The sequence below is a fragment of the Amblyomma mixtum genome, chromosome 1 (genome assembly GCF_055824585.1).
Source record: "Amblyomma mixtum isolate Tamu chromosome 1, ASM5582458v1, whole genome shotgun sequence".
Classification (NCBI taxonomy): Eukaryota; Metazoa; Arthropoda; class Arachnida; order Ixodida; family Ixodidae; genus Amblyomma; species Amblyomma mixtum.
In genome coordinates, this window is record NC_143012.1 from 224753238 (window position 1) to 224772307 (window position 19070).

Consider the following 19070-nt stretch of genomic DNA (forward strand, 5'->3'; position numbering starts at 1 on the left):
TGCTAAGACTTGCAAATGATTTAACCAGTTCGCCCCCTAGCTGGCAAATCACCTCCTGCAAGTATAGCAGCTCGTCCTTTTAAACAGGCATTGAAGCTAAAAAATTTCGCAAATGTCAGAAATCTTATTTCGTTCGTTTACTATACTATTTCGGCATACCACAATATGTACACACAAAGAGCATTAATCGCACGCTTGCCAGAAAGTGAGAACCGGTAATAAAACCCGAAGGTTTTGTACAGGAAGCTGACCATGCAAACTACTACGAAAACCGGAGACGAACGCCAGTCATTTTGGGGGGACTGCATCGTCCAAGAAGTTATGCGTGTCACGTTGATATGCACCTCCGGGAGAGATTCTAATCAGCGTCAGGATGTAAGTGCTATTATTGGACTACCGCAGTCAGCGATAAGAAATGGCTCAAATAGTAAACTAACACCTTGTAAGGCATCAAACAAGTAGAGTGAAATTAACTAGTGCAGAACTCCACTCAAGCTGCTTGATCTGAGATTAGCGCTACCGGAAATAGAATACGTTAGAATAGAATGATCACTCTAAAAGTACTGTTATCAGGGCCAGTATCTGGGACGCTGAATCTGGGCTGATGTATTATAAGGGTTACATTAATTTTGATGTTTTTCGTTCATTTTAATAGTTTCATGCGACGTCACATACTGCGTTCTCTTTCATTGGCTCAAACTACAAGTTTCTTAATGAACAACCGAGAAAAAAACCATGCTCAGATCGGCACTATTTCTGCCAAGGGCTTACTGTGACAAACGCTATCTTAGGAATACCCTTACACATGTCTTTAAAACAGCCAATTGGCAGCTGATACTAAACATCGCAGCATTTGATAACTGCATGTGCATACGCTGGATGTTGTGAGATGGCTAATCATTGCGAAAATGATGGCGTGAAGAGAAATTTATTTGGACCTTGGAGCATACAAGGGACAGCCGTCCCTTTACAAAACAGAAGAAACACTACGGCGACCGATGTCGCGCGATGCAACACACATACATACACTCACAAGCAACGCAAGTGTCCGAAACACAAAATGTCCAAAGTAAAATGTTCAGGAGGGTCCAAACGTACGGGGGAAGCACACGGGAGGAAGACCGCGCACCAATTCCGCAAACAAACATCGCGCACAACACTGGCGCGCAACACTTAGTATGGCAGGAGCCGCACTGTCACACGGCCCCTGCTTGCGTCGATGAAGCGCAAATGATGACACTTCTCTAAGCACGTACCGAAACGTAAGGTAGCAGAAGCACTTTAATTCCATTGAGATCACGACCTTTCAAGGTAACAACACGTTCTACGCCTTGGCAATGGCGGCGGTCAGCTTTTCCAGCATTGTTCCTTTGTGTATAACTTTTTCACCTCCCTGCTGTTGTTGCTGCTGTTAGCCTCAGCAACCATGGTACATACTCACGAGGGGGGTTGGCCAAGGTTTGATGGTAGATGTCCAGGAGAATTACACAGGTAATTGCAAGAAAAAGGAAGGCATGGGGCGGAGAAGGAGAACCGCGGTATAACTTCGCTGCTTTTGATTCTCCTTCTCTACCTTCTTAGTTGTTGTCACCATGTTCCGCTCACTTCTTCGGGTAACCGCACTGAAGCATTGTTTGAAAGTAATCCGTCTTGCTGTGAAAAAACTTCTCCTGTGCGTCGAAGTCATAATCTTCTTGCGTTCCGCCAAACTCCTTCGGTATTAATTCAGGAGGAACAACTTCGTGAAGCTCTGAAATGTCCCCCGCCAGAAAGTGCACCTGAAAATAACAACACTTGCGTGAGTTTTGACGATAATGAAATAAAAAGACACCACTTCTTGTGCAAAAACGCCCCTCCTAACTAACGTAAGCAATTGTGCAGATTCAGCTAATTCCAAAGAGATAGGAAAGCTGAATCAAAACTTGTGCATTACAATCGTTATTTTTCGGCTAGGTGGTGCCCTTGCCCATATACGTATAATGGTCTGTTTGACAAAATTTCCTCTCAGTGGCGTCTAGGTCCGCTGAAACATAACGAATGGCCCACGTCATGGCTAAGAGTGGGGTGAACTGTTTCACACAGAAAAAAAAACGACGCTGAGCATCAAACATGCTTCAGAGCCCTCTTCTTGCCATTTATTTGAGCAGTCAGGAAGCGAACCATTCGGTCGCGCCTGCAACGTAAAGCCAGTATGCGTATCACTACATTAAGACCATAGTTCAGAAAAGAAACTTCAGAAGCGCTTTCTTTTTGCTAGTCAATGCTTCGTACATATATCTGTCGAAATCCAAGCAGACCTAATTGATAACTCTCAGACTATATTGGCTAGGCTTTTACTTAGATTTCGTTCTATGCTTTGTAACGCTTAACGATTTTGCTACTGCCAAAATTACGCCCCTACCCCTAACACTACTGTCACTACTATTCTGGAGGCAGAAAACTTCATGTGGTCGTAGACGTTCGACTGCGGGGTTCGGACATGAAAATAATTTCACAAGCTGTTTATTCCAAAAGATTAAAGCACTTTGCTTGCATGTTTATTTTGAAAGTTGAGCTTGCCTTACTAGGAATGAGCGAGCTGTGCGCAGTACCAATAAATACACTTGTTGGTGGTGGTGCTAGAAAGGCATATTGGGATGTAACGAAAATATGTTCTTTTTAGCTTTAAAAGCATATGATTAGAATATACCCACCAAAATTGGTTGCAGTGGCTCGCTAAATCAGCCTTGCAGAAATAATGTTCTTCTCGTCTAGCCTCTCTCATCACCCGCCGAAACCTAATTTCACAGCAAGGCCATCGTGACGTATTAGTGGAGGGCCTTTGCTGTCTGATTTCCCACAGCTTTGAATGAATGAAGAGGTTTATGACGTGTGCGTTTCATCACTAAGCTCTGGTGGCTCTAGTTTGATCTGCCTTGAACGTTAATGCTGATCATTCCTATATCTCGCTATGCTTCGCAGTGAACACGCGACCTATTAATTACCTTACCCTGTTCAGCAGTTTCGCCGAGAGAAATGGCTTAATAAGCGCATGGACAATTCTATATACAGATGGGGTGTTGACATAGCAGATTGCTTTTATCCGAGTAGGCAGAGAGTCCTGAAAGAAAAAAAGCAAAGAAAAATTACAGCGTAGTTTTGCTCACTACTACTCATGAAAGCAACGAAAGCCACCCGAATGCTTATAAAGTACGGGGAGCAAATCCTGCTACCCTGGCACCTGTCGGTTACTCAGTGTCCATTTGTAGGCGTAGATGCTTGCTTCAGTTGGCGTTAAGGAAAAATGGCTGTGGCTCAGCTCGGCTTAGCCGGGCTATACGGAGCGAAAGGCAACAGAACCAGGGGAAGATGTCAACGCGGAGACGTTGGCAGCATCCGCCGCCCTTTCCGTTTGAGATACCTGCCTTACTGCCGCATCAACTGTGGCTGCGGTGCACGCCAGCTCTCCTTTTCAATCCTCCGACATGTTATCAGGCGTGTGACACAGCTGGTGAAGCGAGCGGTGGCGAGCGCAACCGCGAGGGAAGCGGTGTAACGTCATACCAAACGGCGGCGGCGGTCCATCGGCGAGGCGCGCGGTGTGACGTCATGCCAGATGGCGCGGCGAGCGCGCGGCGTCCGCCAGCTACGGCGGTTGCTAGGCAACGGCTCAAGGTCGGTCTCTGAGCCCCCTCGGAGACCGCCGCAGCGAAATCGCAAGTTCGTGGTCAATGTAGCTTTCGTTACAAAATCAAGACGGCCACAGGCGATAGGAGGCGGAACACACAACTCGGAACGGTGGCGACACTCGGGCGGGTGTTTTTGCAGGCACCGCCGGAAAGAGAGTAGCGCGACATCACTCTTGCGCTCTGCCTATCGTCCTCTACTTTCCTCCTCGTGTTCTAGCCGTACCCTACTCCCCCGCTTTGCTCCTTGCGCTCTCTTCGCTATAGCCGCATACTCTCATCCTCCGCTATCCTCTTCATTCGCTCTGCCGGTCACGAGGCTGGGGCCAACGCCGACCAACCCTTTAGAGCTGCGCTCCAAAAGCGCCATTAGATCATGGTTATAGGACGCTGTTTTCTCTCGTAATTTTATGTATACGTAAGTCCATCAACTTTTCGGTCCGTTTCTGAGTTATTTCGAACAGGTGGGCTTGGGGCGCCGATGGGCTTTGCGAGAAGCTTGCTGCACCGTTAAGCTTCTCTGCTTCTTCATGCGCGCGGTCACGCATTGCATGTAGAGTGGTTTGAGAAAAAGCATTAAAATAGAGTGTAGGACAGAGGTCTATAGTAATCGACAAACAAAAATAGACTAAACTTCTCTTCTAGCTTTTATCTTTATGCGCAGCACTTTTCTCATAACACACGTTTCGTTTCCTGATAACCAATTTGTTCTGTGGTCATCTCGGAACCCTGTCAGCAACTAGAGTGTTCAAAACTTTTTCAGTACGAGAGCTCTATCCCGAGGTTGGACCGGCTCACTGAGTTTGTGTGAAGCTGGACCTTGAGGGTGACCTTGGCCAAACCATAAATAAATAAATAAATAAATAAATAAATAAATAAATAAATAAATAAATAAATAAATAAATAAATAAATAAATTAGTTAATTAATTAATTAATACATACTGCCGCGAATGGGATTTCAGCCCGCGGCGGCTCGAACTGATCCGTTTCGCTGGCCACTGCACTAGAGCTCCATTCCATCGACGCAGCCCCTCACGCCTCCTGTTAAACTGCAACACACGCTCACACTGTGAATTGTACACCGTCGTAGTCATCAACTAATACTACTATGCGACTAATGCACACACTTGCGTGCTGTGCATTCCACATCGTCGTCTCCATCAACTAATACTACTGCGGAACTGATGAACGCACAGTCTGGCGCTGTGCATTGCACATGGTAGTCTTAATCAACTAATACTATTGGAACGAAGAAGACGATTGATAATGCACCAACGCCTACAGCGACGAAGCTCTTGAGGTGGCCGGCTGAAGCTCGTGCTGGAAAACCGCGACCCTCCCTCTAGCATCGCTGCTTCATTGATTACATGCGGTAGTCTTCCTTGCCGGCGCTTCCCAAGTCCCAAAAAACTACCCTTCAATACAATCGAACTAATACCGTCTTCAGACGTGCCGACGACCGAGCAATGCAAAAGCATGAGCCAAATAGACTAAACACGTTATTTCGCACATCTACTCGGTTTAAGTACAGTAAAAGCCTACCACATTTTTTTTTTGCCCCATTAAGTTTTATGAACACTGTTATCAGCTTGCTGTACTGATATGCTGCAGTTTAGATGATGTCAGACTTAATGCATTTGTTTCTAGATGTACTGAGCGCTGAAGACGCTTACACATGCAGACGAAAGCAAATAAAAGATGTTTTACATCTCTAATTTATTCCTGACAATTTTCGCAGATCTCGCGTCATCACCAACAGAACCGTCATAAGCCACGCAGACTAACAGCAGTGAACTCAGCACAGAATGTTTCACTGTTTGGTGAGTGCACATCGCTACTGGCCGCTATGCGTACTCTCCTCTGACGATACAGTTTGCAGGAACCCGATTCGAAACTCTCGGCCGTGGACAGTGCTACAGTGTACTGCAGATATACAGCATACTGAATAATATTATCTCCCACAGATCTGTCTTCAGGAAGGCCGTAATCAGCAGAAAACGATGCAGAGAAAAAGGGATCGGTCTCCTCTTTGTGATGCACAATGTGATGCTAAAGCAACAAAAATCCCGCTTTAATTTTTAATCAAGCTTCAGTGCTAGCCGAACCCGAAGAGAGTGACACGTTAATTACAGAGGAAGTTTATGGGAAGCCAACGCGCTGATAAAGTGCGCACCTGTGGATAAACGGAAGTGGAGCACATTTCCGTGTGCAATTTTATTAGCAATTAGGTCGGTGAACTGCATTTCTGACGTGCAGCTGTGGGAGCAATTCTGCGGGCAGCCAACCTCGAAATAATGTCTTGTCTTTGCAGGTACAGGCGGCTGCTGCCGCATCTCGACATGCCCGTGTCTTATATGTTGTCAGTTATCTTGTCAGTGGAGGTTAAAAAACCCTACTCGAATTTAATAAGGTGCCCTCCACTACGGCACCTGTCTTTCTTATTTCACTCCCTCCTTTATTCAATCCCTCACAACACTGCTGGGATGTCCTAATTGCCCTGATTGCTTGGCGCGGAAACGAAAACAAAAACAAAAACAAAAATTCCAAAATATTTAGTGCGTCCTCCAGAAGAAGAGAAATTCATAGTTGTGCCAACGAAAATGAGAGATCAATGATTAAAGGCATTTAAAACAACCAAATAGTATTATTCGAACTGCAGCAACCATTAGAACCACTTACTTGTGCAATGGTGACGGCTCTTCGCACGAATCTCGGTGTCATATGGATCAACTGGTGGAAGCCAAATCCTTCAAGGTCTATGATGGCCACAAAACCGTGTACTTGCGTCTCTTCTTCGCGGAGGTTGGATTCGACAGCTACCGCTGTGCACCTCATAAGGTCATCTATTGTGCAGATGTCAGTATTCCATTTACCTTCGAGAAAAAGAAGAAACAGTGATTCACTCCCGTTTTGAAAGTGGAGTTAACAAAAAAGACACAGCCACAGCGACAAAGGGGAACACTAACAAAGACACACAAAATGGCTAGCGCCCGACCTAACAGCCTTCTCCTGAAGAAATAATCTTGTTTTTGGAAGCGCTTGCTACTAAAAGTGAATGAGTAGCGTCATATGGCTGCGCGATTTACTAATCTAGGCTCTTTCGACCCCATTTTCTGTAAACAGCATGCAAAGTGCCCTTATGGAATTGAAATTTTCCTCAGGATCATGCAAAGCTGTCACGAAACTTGTAATAATATCTGATAAAACAAACTTATTGGCTGAATTTTGCTGTCCAAGCTTAATTATGATTCGGTGTGATTTCTCCTGTGAACCCTAGACATGTCTAATACTGTCCGCAGCTGTTGAGTGCGTGTAGCCACAATATTGCACACGAAATATATCATAATAACACCGAGGTGACGACGCGCGTTCGAGCGAAGTTTACGATGTTCGAAAACCGAATTGTTTTTGATGCGAAAAGAATCTTGGCAGCGCCGACAGCGAGAAACGCATATTGCCTCTTGGCGAAAAAGCGAAAATGTCTGAAGGGGCAATAAAGAGAGACTCTAATTCAGGTTAGGCATGTGAAAGATTACTTTTTAGATGCCGCGAGTGGGATTTTTTACTCGTGTTCTCATTAGGCTTTGTTTTGGTGAGCAAGCACTGTTGAGACTGTTCAAATGTACGATAGCAGCACGACCAGCGTTACTGAAATGTAAAACTGCAAAGCTTAATTCGCTTCAAACTGTTCCTGCGTGGCCTGTGTGAAACCTTTGTCAGAGAAACCCCTGAAGCTCAAGTTCTCGGAAATGTTCGCGATTTGTTGGGACTGTCTGGTCGACGTGTCAAGTGGTTTCAGTTTCGCTTGACATGCCGAATCGGCCACTGCCATCGGCGCTCTCTCAAATTTGAGAATATCCGTAATTTTCCCTAGTATGTGTTTTGAAAGTTGAACGTATCATTGACGAAGAGAGAATGTTAAAAAACATTAAAAGAAATAAAACCCACAGAGAGACTGTCATTAACCACCGGCCGAGTACAATGTGGCAATGTATATGTTTCTTGCCTCGTTTTCGCTCTAAAAATATGGCTCCTCTGATGTCTCTATAGCGCGGATTATTCTGCGTCATAAAAATCACTTGGAATGCTTGGCGTCACCAAGAGCTCTTAATCGGGGCTATATTTTGATTTACTAAGTAACGGAGTTAGTGCTTTCAGATATTCAGTATTTACATTCATAGAGATTCTGGAGGGTAGCCGATTCGAGCCCATTTATTTGATTCTTCCCTTTAAATATGGGTTTCTGTACAGGCGTGACCATTTAAATGTGCATCATAAACCTACCCTAATCGGCTGTTACGAGATGCGTCTATCATAAGTGTGTAGAGAAGGAAGTCGCGTAGTTATGAAGCAATATTAACAAATAGATGCAGAATTCTTTGAAATCCCTTATTGTTGTAACTTAATTGTAAGCTAATTGTGGAACGCGAATTTTGTGCAGGAGTTATTGAAAGCTATGCTTCATCCTGGCACTGATGAGCATAAAACTTCTCGCCTACATAAAGTTTAGACTTGCAAACATAGTAGCAGAAAGAAATTGACGAAAAGTATTCAAACAGCCTAATGCTTTTTTAGCGCTCGAAGGCCTTGAGAGAGTGTTTTCTCTAATAGAATAGTTTTTGTGCTCAGTGATTCCCTTCTATAAAATTCCAGGCTCTAACTCAGTTGGCGCACTGATGGAATCACAGGGGTGGATCGCGGTACGCTGTGCCGGTAAGCATTATTAAGTTTTGAGCCATCAGCTGATGTTTAGCACATGAAAATAGAGCCATAATTGCAATAAAAACATTGGAATACCATAAAATGTGAAATGAACGAAAAGAAGCAAGAAAGAGAAGGAAGAAAGAAAGGAAGAAACGAGAGCACGGCTTGGTTTATATGTAATGCCAGCGTAACACATCAAAGGGCAAAAACGGTGTTCTGTGACCAGAGGAAAAGATAATGTACCCGGGTTTTGTACGTCACACTCGTTATGTCATAATTTCATTTGTATATGTTGTCTGCGTTGTCTGTGCTGTGTATCATTTCGACAGTGGTGCGAAAGGCGAAATAGAGGTCATTCACCTAGCCGAAGGTACCCTACAGCTCTTCCACGTGCATCTCTGCCGAACATGATGATGCCATGATCTTTGAAGAACGTTTTGTAGGGGATATTCTGTGGTGTTAGGTTATCGTAATACTCCGGCATGTCTCTGCGCACGCGGAGGTACTTTCTCGTAGTCTTGAAGGCGTCTTCCACCCGGTACTTCTTCGTCCGAAGGAACATGACCAGGACATCATCTGGCGGGATTCGGAGGTCCTCCTCTCCTGGAAACATGGAAAGATCATTATGGCTAAGGGTCGGGGGGTGGGTAATGACCTTGACGACGAGTACGGCAGGCTTGATAACAAGTGTTTAATAAGAACATGCGAAAATCAACGGGCAGCTTAGCCATAAATAGAAAACACAGTCAGTGTTTTACAGATAGTTGTGTGCGGGACTTTTGCTGGGCAAATGGCTTCAACGTCGTACCGCATATAACAGGAAAGAGGCCGCGTTTAGTTGCTGTGAGGTGGGTTTGGGCCATAAGAGAGATGTAGGCCTAGTGGTGGATTGTGCCATGTGTATGGTGGCAGATAGCGTGGCAATCATGCGGGCGGAGGCTGGGGCTCCGTCACCATCCGTCACTGTCACCATCATCATAGCTATCCTTGTTATGTCTTTGCCTCTGGGGAGAGCAAAAATTTTTGATTTTTTTTTTACCCACACAGTTGTGACATGGAGCTGTTACGAAATTGACGGCCTCAATTTCAAGTGACACCGAAGACTTCACACTCTCTTCGACTGCTAATACCTTTGCAGCATTCGTCGCCTTCACCCCATGTGCATTAATTTCATGGCTGCATATGTATCACATGATCCAACTCTCTGGCCGAGACTGAGCGGCATTCTCGTTGTCGGGCAAGAGAGAGTGGGAGGTTTTGTCAACGACATATGGCAACATCGACGCTGTCTTTGTCCTATTAAACTTCTTCTCGTGGGCTCCCCGGAAATACAGCCTCCGATAGTGCTAAACATGGCAAGGGCTCTCATCACAAAGGAACATGGTACAAAATGACATTGCCTGAAGACTGTTCTGACTTCGAGCACAAAACGCAAAGAAGGGTGCTTTTTAATGAATTGCCGCAATATAGAGGATTAATGCGCTCCAAAGCTCCACTGCAGCATTAAAAAGTGAAATCTGAAATTTAAGAACACACGTGTTAAGACCTTACCTAAATTGGCGACGCGTAGCTACTCAGTGTCTTGCCGGGACAAAGAAGTGAGAAGCAAAACATAAATATGCGTTTCTGCTATGCGATGTATAATGTCCCGAAGTTGCATGTGGGCTACAAAAGACAGCGCAGTGAAAAGGTCAGGAATAATTTCGACCACCTGGGGTTCAGCAACCTGCACTGATGTCGCGCAGCACACGAGCACTACTGTGCATTGTCCACAACGAAAAGTTGTGGCTGGTATTCGATATCGTGGCCACGTGTACAGCAGATTAACGCTATGGCCACTGCGCCATCGAGGTGGATGTTGAACCTGCGCTTAAAAAAAAAGCACCTCTGCATGGGACGCAAATAAGTGAAGAATGCCTGTAGGTTCCCGGCGCTCACAGGGGAAAAATGCTAAAGCTATGCTTAAAAAAATCAGATATATTTAGCGTAGAATAACTTCAAAACTTCTGGTTATCTAAATGCACTGCCACTGAATATGTAACTTTTACCAGAAGGCAATGCCTGATGACGTCATCGAAAGTATCGGTACATTTCTAACGCAAAAATGCCTGCTTTGAAGAAAAAAAAACAACGCCACAGAAGGCAAAGCCCGCCGAGCATTGTTTGGCAGCCTTCAACGAGGCACGGCAGGCTGTTGCTGACGGCAACAACGGTAATCTGAAATCATACCTTCAGTGACGTAACACTAATCTCCCCCCCCCCCCCCCCCCCCCTCGCACACCTCGACTACTGTGAGGAGAAGCACAAAAGTCAATCGTCGATTACGTCATTATTTTAAACGCTAGTGTAAAAAAGCACTTGGCATGCTTCACCTACGGCCTATATAAAAAGTGATGCAGTTGTCCTTTAAGGCACACTTGCCTCTCCACGCAGCTATCTTTACCTCAGTCTCAAATTTTCTATGCTATTCAATGTCGGCCTTTCTTATGGCCATGCCGAGTACGTCTCCAGTGTTAGATTCCCATTACTTGAATGGAAAGCCTGTTTCCACCTCCGTCTCGATGCTCTAGGCCAGTGGGGTTAGCTCCCTCATGAGGGAAGTGCCATCTAGACGGCTGCCAGGAATATCGTAGAGCCGGTGCGAGACTGCTCGGTATATGTCCAGCGTCGCGAGAGGTTGGTGCCGCACATTCTTCTCGCCTCCCCCGGCCGGTGCACGGAAAGTCCGTCGCGCCCTGCCGCCGCACTTCCGGGAAGCGAAGCAAGCGCAGCAAACGAGTGCTCTCGCACCCTCCCCCGGAAAGTTCCCGGGGATGGCTTTGCCCAAAGAATGCGGCGCGCACGAGATCACGCTCCTATTCTCGGCAGGTGCATATGTTCGCCGTCGGAGACCGGATCTGCCCTTAGCTAGTAAGTCGGAATCCTTACGTAGCCTTCCACTTCCGAGGGATGCCTTGTTGATGTTTTGTAACAACGTGACACGTTCTCTGCATTATTTGCAAGTATAATAAATAGCATTTTAGTGCACACACCTTGTCTTCCCTCGAGCACGCACTCCTTCGGGGTTAGGGAGCGAAGGCTCTGCTTTTGTGGAGTGGCGGTGAGCGGGCCGGAAAACTGCCCCATAACCTGAGGTTGTTGAATGACTGCCTATTGATTGTGGTTTAAAAATGAAGATGCTACTTGGTTTCGGTGACTCCTGATTGTTTCCTGTATGATTATACTTTTTTTAAAACAAGAATTACAACCTCAGGGAATTAATGAGCGAAAGTGTGATAAAAGATGCAGTAATGGTTAAAGTTATTGAAATAGGTTAGCTGATTTTATGAAGTCCAGTAGTGAGCGATGGTATGGAACTTGCGTCCAGGCAATATATGAAGCAGGATTGCGTGGTGAAAGACCCGCTGCCTTATGGTGCCGGATCCTTGTGGGCTTGAGAGCAGGGAAATCCCACAGTAAGTGGTGAATGTCGGCTTCAATGTCCTCGCCTTTATATATCGGACATCCAGGCCGAGGATAAAAACCTCGATACTGAGGCCACTTCCGAGCGACGGCAGGTGTGAGGTCAACCCTCACACCTGCCCTCACGCGTGTGTGATTATACCTCTGCAATATATTAATATTCGGAGATGTACACAATTTTTATAGCTAAAAAGGTACTGCCTCCTATTTTCCACCAATGAAACAATGGTACAAAGACTGATTTCTTTGCTATGCTCTCTGTCCATGCAACTTTCTGCCAGGATATATACCTATAAGAGTGTGCACACGTCTGTCTCACCATGCTAGAAGGTTTTGTTCTTTGAGGTGCATACTGAAACTTTGGCCATAACACTCTGGCTTCAGAAAAGGACTTTTTTTTGTATAATCTGTTAATTTTTTCTATTTTGTTGTTTTTGAACCACCAATTAAGGACTGTTTTTTGTTGTAAATATGCGGCACTATTACATACGGCTCTGCAGGATGTTCTGAAGAACGGTACTAAGCAGAATTCTCACGCGGTTCGATACTTTATTGCACTACACTCTATTAATAAAACCCTAGAGATAATTCTTCTTGGATTCTGCAGCCCGTGGAAAACCATCATGGTGGCCCGCTATTGTGAAACTATTCTTTCATCAGATTCAAACTTTTGATAATGATTGTTTATCTTAAAGACGTGTTTAAACAAAATGACTGCAAAAAAAAAACTGGTAGTTTCTTTTGATCATCAGCTCAGCATTGCCTCCGTTGTAGCTTGTTGTTGCACCGATAAGTTGTGTTTGTTAGATCAATTTAGTACTCTTCCCGGCATTTTGTAAAAATTTGATTTACATATAACATCGTTTCATTGTAATAACTATTATGATGAATAAAGAAAAGTTGCGTCGGACAGCATGTTACATTATGGCCGCCTTCCTGAAAGCCGACGTTCGAATCTCAATTGCAGATGTTTTCTTTCAGTTTCTGTTCAGTTTTTACTGTACTGGCCCAAAAGCCGGTATACATTAACAGGAAGAGATTTTTTCGCGGTTATGCTCAGGAGCAGTACAGGGTAAGGTATGTACTTACGACTGTCTGAGATCGTCGAACAATCGGCGGCCTACGAGACACTCGATTGATGCGGGTCTCATAATCATTGCGCACTGAATGCGAGTTCAACATGTGCTTCACTGAACCATGCCTCACGCCAGTAAAAGTCGGGCTTTGCTATTGTGAGACAGCATAAGGACTGTAACTCTTCTGCATAAAAAAAGTATAAGAAACCTTTTGTTTTCACTTCGTTAGTTATTTTTAAGAATTTTGTGGACAAGTTAAAAAACAGTTTCCAGGAGCTCTCTCAGGGTTGCAGCTAGAATAAAACAGCTTGCGTAAGCCAGCATTTCTAACGGCACCTGCTGCTGTTCCAGTGCTGTTTCATGATAACGCGGCAGCAATACTGTCGAGTATAAGGTTTGCTTATATGAAATCTAATAAGGGCTAATAGATGCAAGTTATACGAGTTTGACCTCGTTAGTGAGTTGCAAGGGAGTTGCATAGTTACAAGTTGGCTCCTGCATGCTAGTAATAACCAAGTGTCGCGCAGCTTGCATTACGATTTTCCCTCCCGGTGTCAGTCGGATATCATACCGCGACTGCAACAACGCTCGCCTGTGAATATGACGTGACAAAGTGCACTAAACATTCACTCCGTCCTGCTGCTCGATTTTGAATTCCGAGCGTCGCACTAGGAGTTGGAGCGAAACGCAGTTGCGTTTTATAATAGTCATGTGCGATTAGCTTGGTTACCGCTGCAATTAAAGGTTCACACGTGATTCTGAGCTCACTACGTGCTGCAAAATGCCCGCGTTTCCGCCGCTGCGAAGAGTGAGCGGGGATATAGCCTGTGATAAGACTACCAACAGTCTTTCTCAAAAGTTGAGTGCCCATGGAGGCTTGCTTCTAAGCCATGCATTTGATGCACTTGTAGCATTCGCGGAAGGCCTAATCATCAGGAAAAGGGGGACACCAAAGTTCCTCTTACGTTCAATAGATTTGGAAGGCTCGGACGCAAAGCGAGTCACATGCGGTCCCCTAGGAATAAACCCACCTTGGACAGTAAAGTTTGACAAAGGGTTTTAATGCTGCAGTGAAGGTGTGCTGTGTTTATTTTGGTGCTGTTTGTTAGAAAGTAGTTAGCTAGCAGCTAGCTTACCTTGGAGAAGCTGCCGGAGCTGCTCCAGGGACTTCTGCTTGACCTCTGGTGTCTCTCCAAGTTGTCGCCTCGCCGCAGTTTCCAGGTCTTCTTTGGTGCTGATGTCCTCCAGGTCATCTCGGCTGAACGCGTGCTGCAAAGAAAACTAGGACGAGAAGTTCTCATTGTAAAATGTGAGGCGCTTCTCACTTTCTTCCCTTTGTAACAGTGGCCTGCTTGCAAAACACACATCTCTAACAGTTTATCACCTCTTCTATCACTGCAGCCAACTGTGCTTGCTCTGTGACTAGTCAAGGAGAATGGCGGGCGCTTGAAAGCACCACAGGCGGATTGATGTTATGTCAGCCATTTGATGTCGCATGTATGTGTTTGGTAGCTGGCTACAGGATCAAAAGATTGCTATTTCAGACTAAATCCTTTCCTCCATATTTTTCATTTCAAATATTGCAGGCCTGTCATAATGTATGCCTACTGCACAGAAACAGCAATGCCATGCTACTGCAGCCAGTTTTACAAGTTTTACTCAGACGCAAATCGTTTCAAATACTGCTGGAAGCAGTCATTGAGCTTCTAATCTGAGTAGTAAATTAAAGCGATAAAAATAAGGTTACTGCAGCAAATAAGGATTACCGTGTGCCCGTGTTGTCTTTTTTCTTGTGTGTAGTCTTCGTTTTAAAATCCTCATACAATTGCACAATATTTGGAAGTTGTGGTGAAGGAAAGAAAGTGGGAAATCGGCAAAGCTGCGCTGTCTTTTTTGTGAGTTCGCGCAATACTGCACATTAGCTGAAGTTGAGAAGAAACAAGCTTCGAGTTTTGCAAACCAGAATGAAAAAAAGTAAAAACGCACACTGTGAAGACGGGCGCAAGAAAAAACTTATGCTGTAGCGATACGACGAGTTCTGTTGTTTGACGCAGAGAAGATAAATCACTGCACTCGGGAAACACGAAGGGGTTACTCGGGAAAGGACAATAAAAAAAACAACTAAAAAAGCTCCACAGATTGAAGAAAAGAAAAGTGAATATGTCAATTAAAAATAAACAAAAATGAACTGAAATTGCGCATGAAGAAAGAGGAATGAATTCCACGAGCCTAAAAACGCGCAATTAACAAGAGTTGCTTGTGCGGTTCTACGTCTAACCGAGATAAAGTTCAACGACTGGCGTGGAAAAAACAAAAACACCCTATTTATAGCACAGCACCACAGTGTTATCGTTCGTATATTTTTCCCGGGTAAGCATCGCTATTTTTTTTTTCTTCCAGCTAGAATCCCATCCATAATCAGATAAGATTGCTTGCAGCGCGGACTGCACTGCGGTTAAAAACAACACATTTGTTTTCAATTTTTCTAGTGCAAGCCCTCATCTGATGGAACGTATGATGAGTTCAGATCCCGCTATTCGCAGTAAAATGCTTCTGAAGGACGAAATGTGGATTGCTTCTGTTTGATGCTGTAGCAACCGTGAATTTTATGGGAATTCTTCAATGAGAGTATTACGATATTCCAACTCCCTAAGCTGTTTCAGTTGGCTTTGGCGTGCTGAATTATACAAGGTTATATATAGCTAAGACTCTTCTTTATTGAGGAGTATATATGAAGTTTTTTTTCCAGTTTTGGTACTGTGTACCTGCTTGAAAATAAACTACGTTAAACCTGCTCAAGATGTTTTAGTTCCTCACCACTCATATTTAGCGGCGGATTTTGTTGCCAAAGTGAAAAAATCCCCCCCCCCCCCCCCTTTTTTTCTCTCTTCCATATCCCTTCGGCACTTAAATAAAGCGCACATTTTAAAGTTATAAAGGACCTTGTGCATATGCATTATACGACCGCGAGAAAGCTCATCCTAGAGAGCAGTCATGACCCCGTCGTGTAGGAAAAGGCGCACGTCATACACGGATGACGCTGGGTCCAGAATTCAGTGCTACCAGATATTGTGCGTTCCTTGTTTTATGCCTACGAGCAGATTAGGTACGGCGATCATCTTCTTCAAGAGAAAAAAGAACATCATGGCAGTCACCTCAAGTCGATTTAGTCGCTGGCGCTTCAAAGTAGTGCATTTATCTTAAACAGCGTGCAGGACAGGCGTGTACTGCGACAGCGGGCAATGTATCAAGAGGAAAGTCTGTGTATGTTATTTTGGTTCTGTCCACATAATTCTTCCGCCAGTGCAAGTGAAAATAGCGGTCATACAGCCGAGAGGACAAAGTCTAAAAGAGGTATAGAGAATGAAAGCCATTTGTGTTTTTTAAGTTTTGAGTGAAGGTCAAGAATGCCATTTTTTACCACCATCTTCTGATGTCACATAACGACAGCTGTCGAATCAGAGGGAGCATTATATGCGGAATCCAAGAGGAGTGTTTAGAGGAGTGTTGATCTAAATTTTGTGCTTTGAACAAGCGTACGATAATTAATTTCGCTTTACACGACGGAATTAAGTAAGATATAACAATTACAACCTTAGTGTTTGTAAATGAAATACAACAATGCTCCTAGAGGTACAAACACAGAATTTACAGGACAACTTTGAGTTGCTTATAATATAAGTGGCAAACTAACCTACAAGAAAAGACCCGCCGGATAGAATCGGATAACCACTGAAAGACTATGTTTAGCTGTTTCTTAATATGACATTTTATGTTTTCTGCTTTTGATTTAACTTTATAGAGAACAAGAGTATCCAAAAGGCTTATTCTTGAACGTTCACTAAAAACATAGTAATCACTAGAACGCAAAACTTTTCGCAATTTAAGCTAACATAGCATAGCATATTACTGTTAGCATGTTACTATTAGCCAGTGACTATTAGCATGTCACTATTAGTATAGCATGTTGCTGTTAGCATAGCTAATAGTAGCATGGGACCCACGGGCAGCTTTAACGCAACGCAGCAAATAAGCTCGGAAGCAAAACAATTCATTTGAATTATTTCAAAGGCCTTGCTTGTGCCTTGACCAAAATTTGCAGCTGCCTTTCCAGGGGCATTACATGCAAACAGCTTAATACACTACGCGGCAAACACCTCGCGGTGAACGACAAAAGAGGATCGTTGACGCTCATGACTTACCTGTCCTTTTCCGTGCCACATGTTTCGAAGAAAAAACGAAACCTGTCATGCAACCTTCAGCACCACCGCGCACGACGTAGTGGTTTCGGAAACGATGGCGCTTGCGTAGAAGTAGCAGCACCCGCGAGCTATTCCACGGCTTCACAAGAAACGCAATGCTTGTCACCGCCAGTACATGGACTATCTGCACGCCGTGAACGAGCAAGGATGATAACGCTGGGACACGCGTTCGGTGAATATTTTGTTGGCAATGTCGTTTCCTGAGCTCCGCCGAGCGGATAGCTGGCGAAGGGCGTTTCACTCGCGCCAGACGACCGTGCGATAAACCGACGCTTCTCACCCACTCGTTACTCTCTCCGGCGTAGAACCGGCTGAGTTCAAGGCCTCTTTTCATGGTCGCTATAGTGTTTGTCTGGCCTACGGCGTTCTCTGCGATATGGACCTGAGATGTTTTCTGCGAAGAAAACTTAACTAGAATCAAGCTCTTTTTTGCTTTCGTTGCAAATTTCACTTCTCTCCGGTTAATGAATTTACAGCTTCGTGTTGTATCGGTTGTTACGTGTTTTCTATGCATCTAGAAAACTTTTTTTTTTCGTGCTAGTGCAGCGCCCGCTTCGAACCATACAAGGGGTATTCTTAAGGTTTGGTCTTTTACTCTGTAATAGTTCTTGTTTTGCAATGAAATAGAACGATATTGCTTTAGAAACTGTCAAGGGATGATTTATTTACACTCACTCACTCCCTCGTGCCGGAGTCTCCACTTGTCCGCAGTTCGCGCATCGTACGCAACGCGTACCCAGCTCACACTCGTATCACACCCGCGCACCGTCAGCACACATGTCCGCCATCGCCGACGTCGCGTCCCCCACACTCCAGTGTTGCCAGCCGTCCCCCTGTGTCCCCTGATGGAGCCTTCCGTACTGGCCCTTACAAAACAAAGTGGCCTCTTTTCTGGAAGCACATTCCTGTTCGACATATCCGCTCACCATCGGGGACGTACTTCCGGCTCAGATGCTTTAATCTGAATTCCGTCATACAGAAGACTGAAAACAGCAGTTGGCGGCATCAATGGTGAAGCAGTGACCCTTTCGTCCAGCGCGAAGCTCTGGCATTTCAGATATTTCTTAATCTTGGAAAAAATCTACCTGTCTAATGGCGAGAGGCCAGGCTTGCAAGGTGGATGAGGCAACACTGTCTCGTGTACTCAAACCCATAATGAAATAATGTAACACCGGTAGTGTAAATGAACCGCCGGAGCTGGGAACTATGTTAAAAAAGTAATATGCTTGTGTGAAAGATGTTGCTAACTTTGATTTGAGTATAAAATGCCTCAATTCTGCCGCTAAGTAGAAAAGGGGCAGCCCAGAGAAAATCTAATCTATTAACTTCGTAGTTATTGATTTTAAATTTACCTGTTACTGTAAGGCAATTTTATTATTGTGTGTAGCTCCATGCTTCGTTAGCACATCCACGAGCCGTGCAGAAATAAAAAAAGTATTGCAAGATATTGAAGGCAGAAATGACTTTATTGAACAAACACTGCACTGAATGATCCAGAATAAGCTGGACTTGAGAAACAATAAGCAGTCAAATTCATGGGAGTGGAGTTATGGCCAAGGAATTCTCTGTCCTTCGCTAACTACCCGAGATTTCTTTAGGCGGAACTACTGCATCCTAGTTATTTCTTTAAATCCGGCAAAAAAGAAAGATAACTAACTATAGATTGAAGCAACTCATTCAGTTCGGTCAGTAGTGATATTATTGTTTCCCATTTGTGAGGCCTCTAGAAGTTTTAACAGCATGACGCCTACCTGTTTTACGTTGTTGGATGCACCGTCTTCTTTAAACTTCCGCCTGTGGAAATCTGAAGGCTGCGATAAAATTATCCTCCCAATTAAGAAAAATATACAATATTTCATCGATTTCTGGTAAGTTCTGCATGTTTGGCAGCTTTTGAAAG

The 19070-nt window shown here is 44.5% G+C and overlaps 1 protein-coding gene across 1 annotated transcript; it reads right to left on the bottom strand.

The window, feature by feature from the left end:
• Nucleotides 1-910: 910 nt before the first annotated feature.
• On the bottom strand, nucleotides 911-17347 carry LOC149371057 (retinaldehyde-binding protein 1-like). The gene is made up of 6 exons (XM_089584525.1): nucleotides 17111-17347; nucleotides 14045-14189; nucleotides 8731-8973; nucleotides 6346-6539; nucleotides 2990-3100; nucleotides 911-1778 (listed from the first exon to the last, which is right to left on the bottom strand). The coding sequence occupies exons 1-6, from the start codon at nucleotides 17129-17131 to the stop codon at nucleotides 1602-1604; spliced, it is 891 nt and encodes a 296-aa protein (XP_089440651.1). The 5' UTR covers nucleotides 17132-17347; the 3' UTR covers nucleotides 911-1601.
• Nucleotides 17348-19070: the final 1723 nt, after the last annotated feature.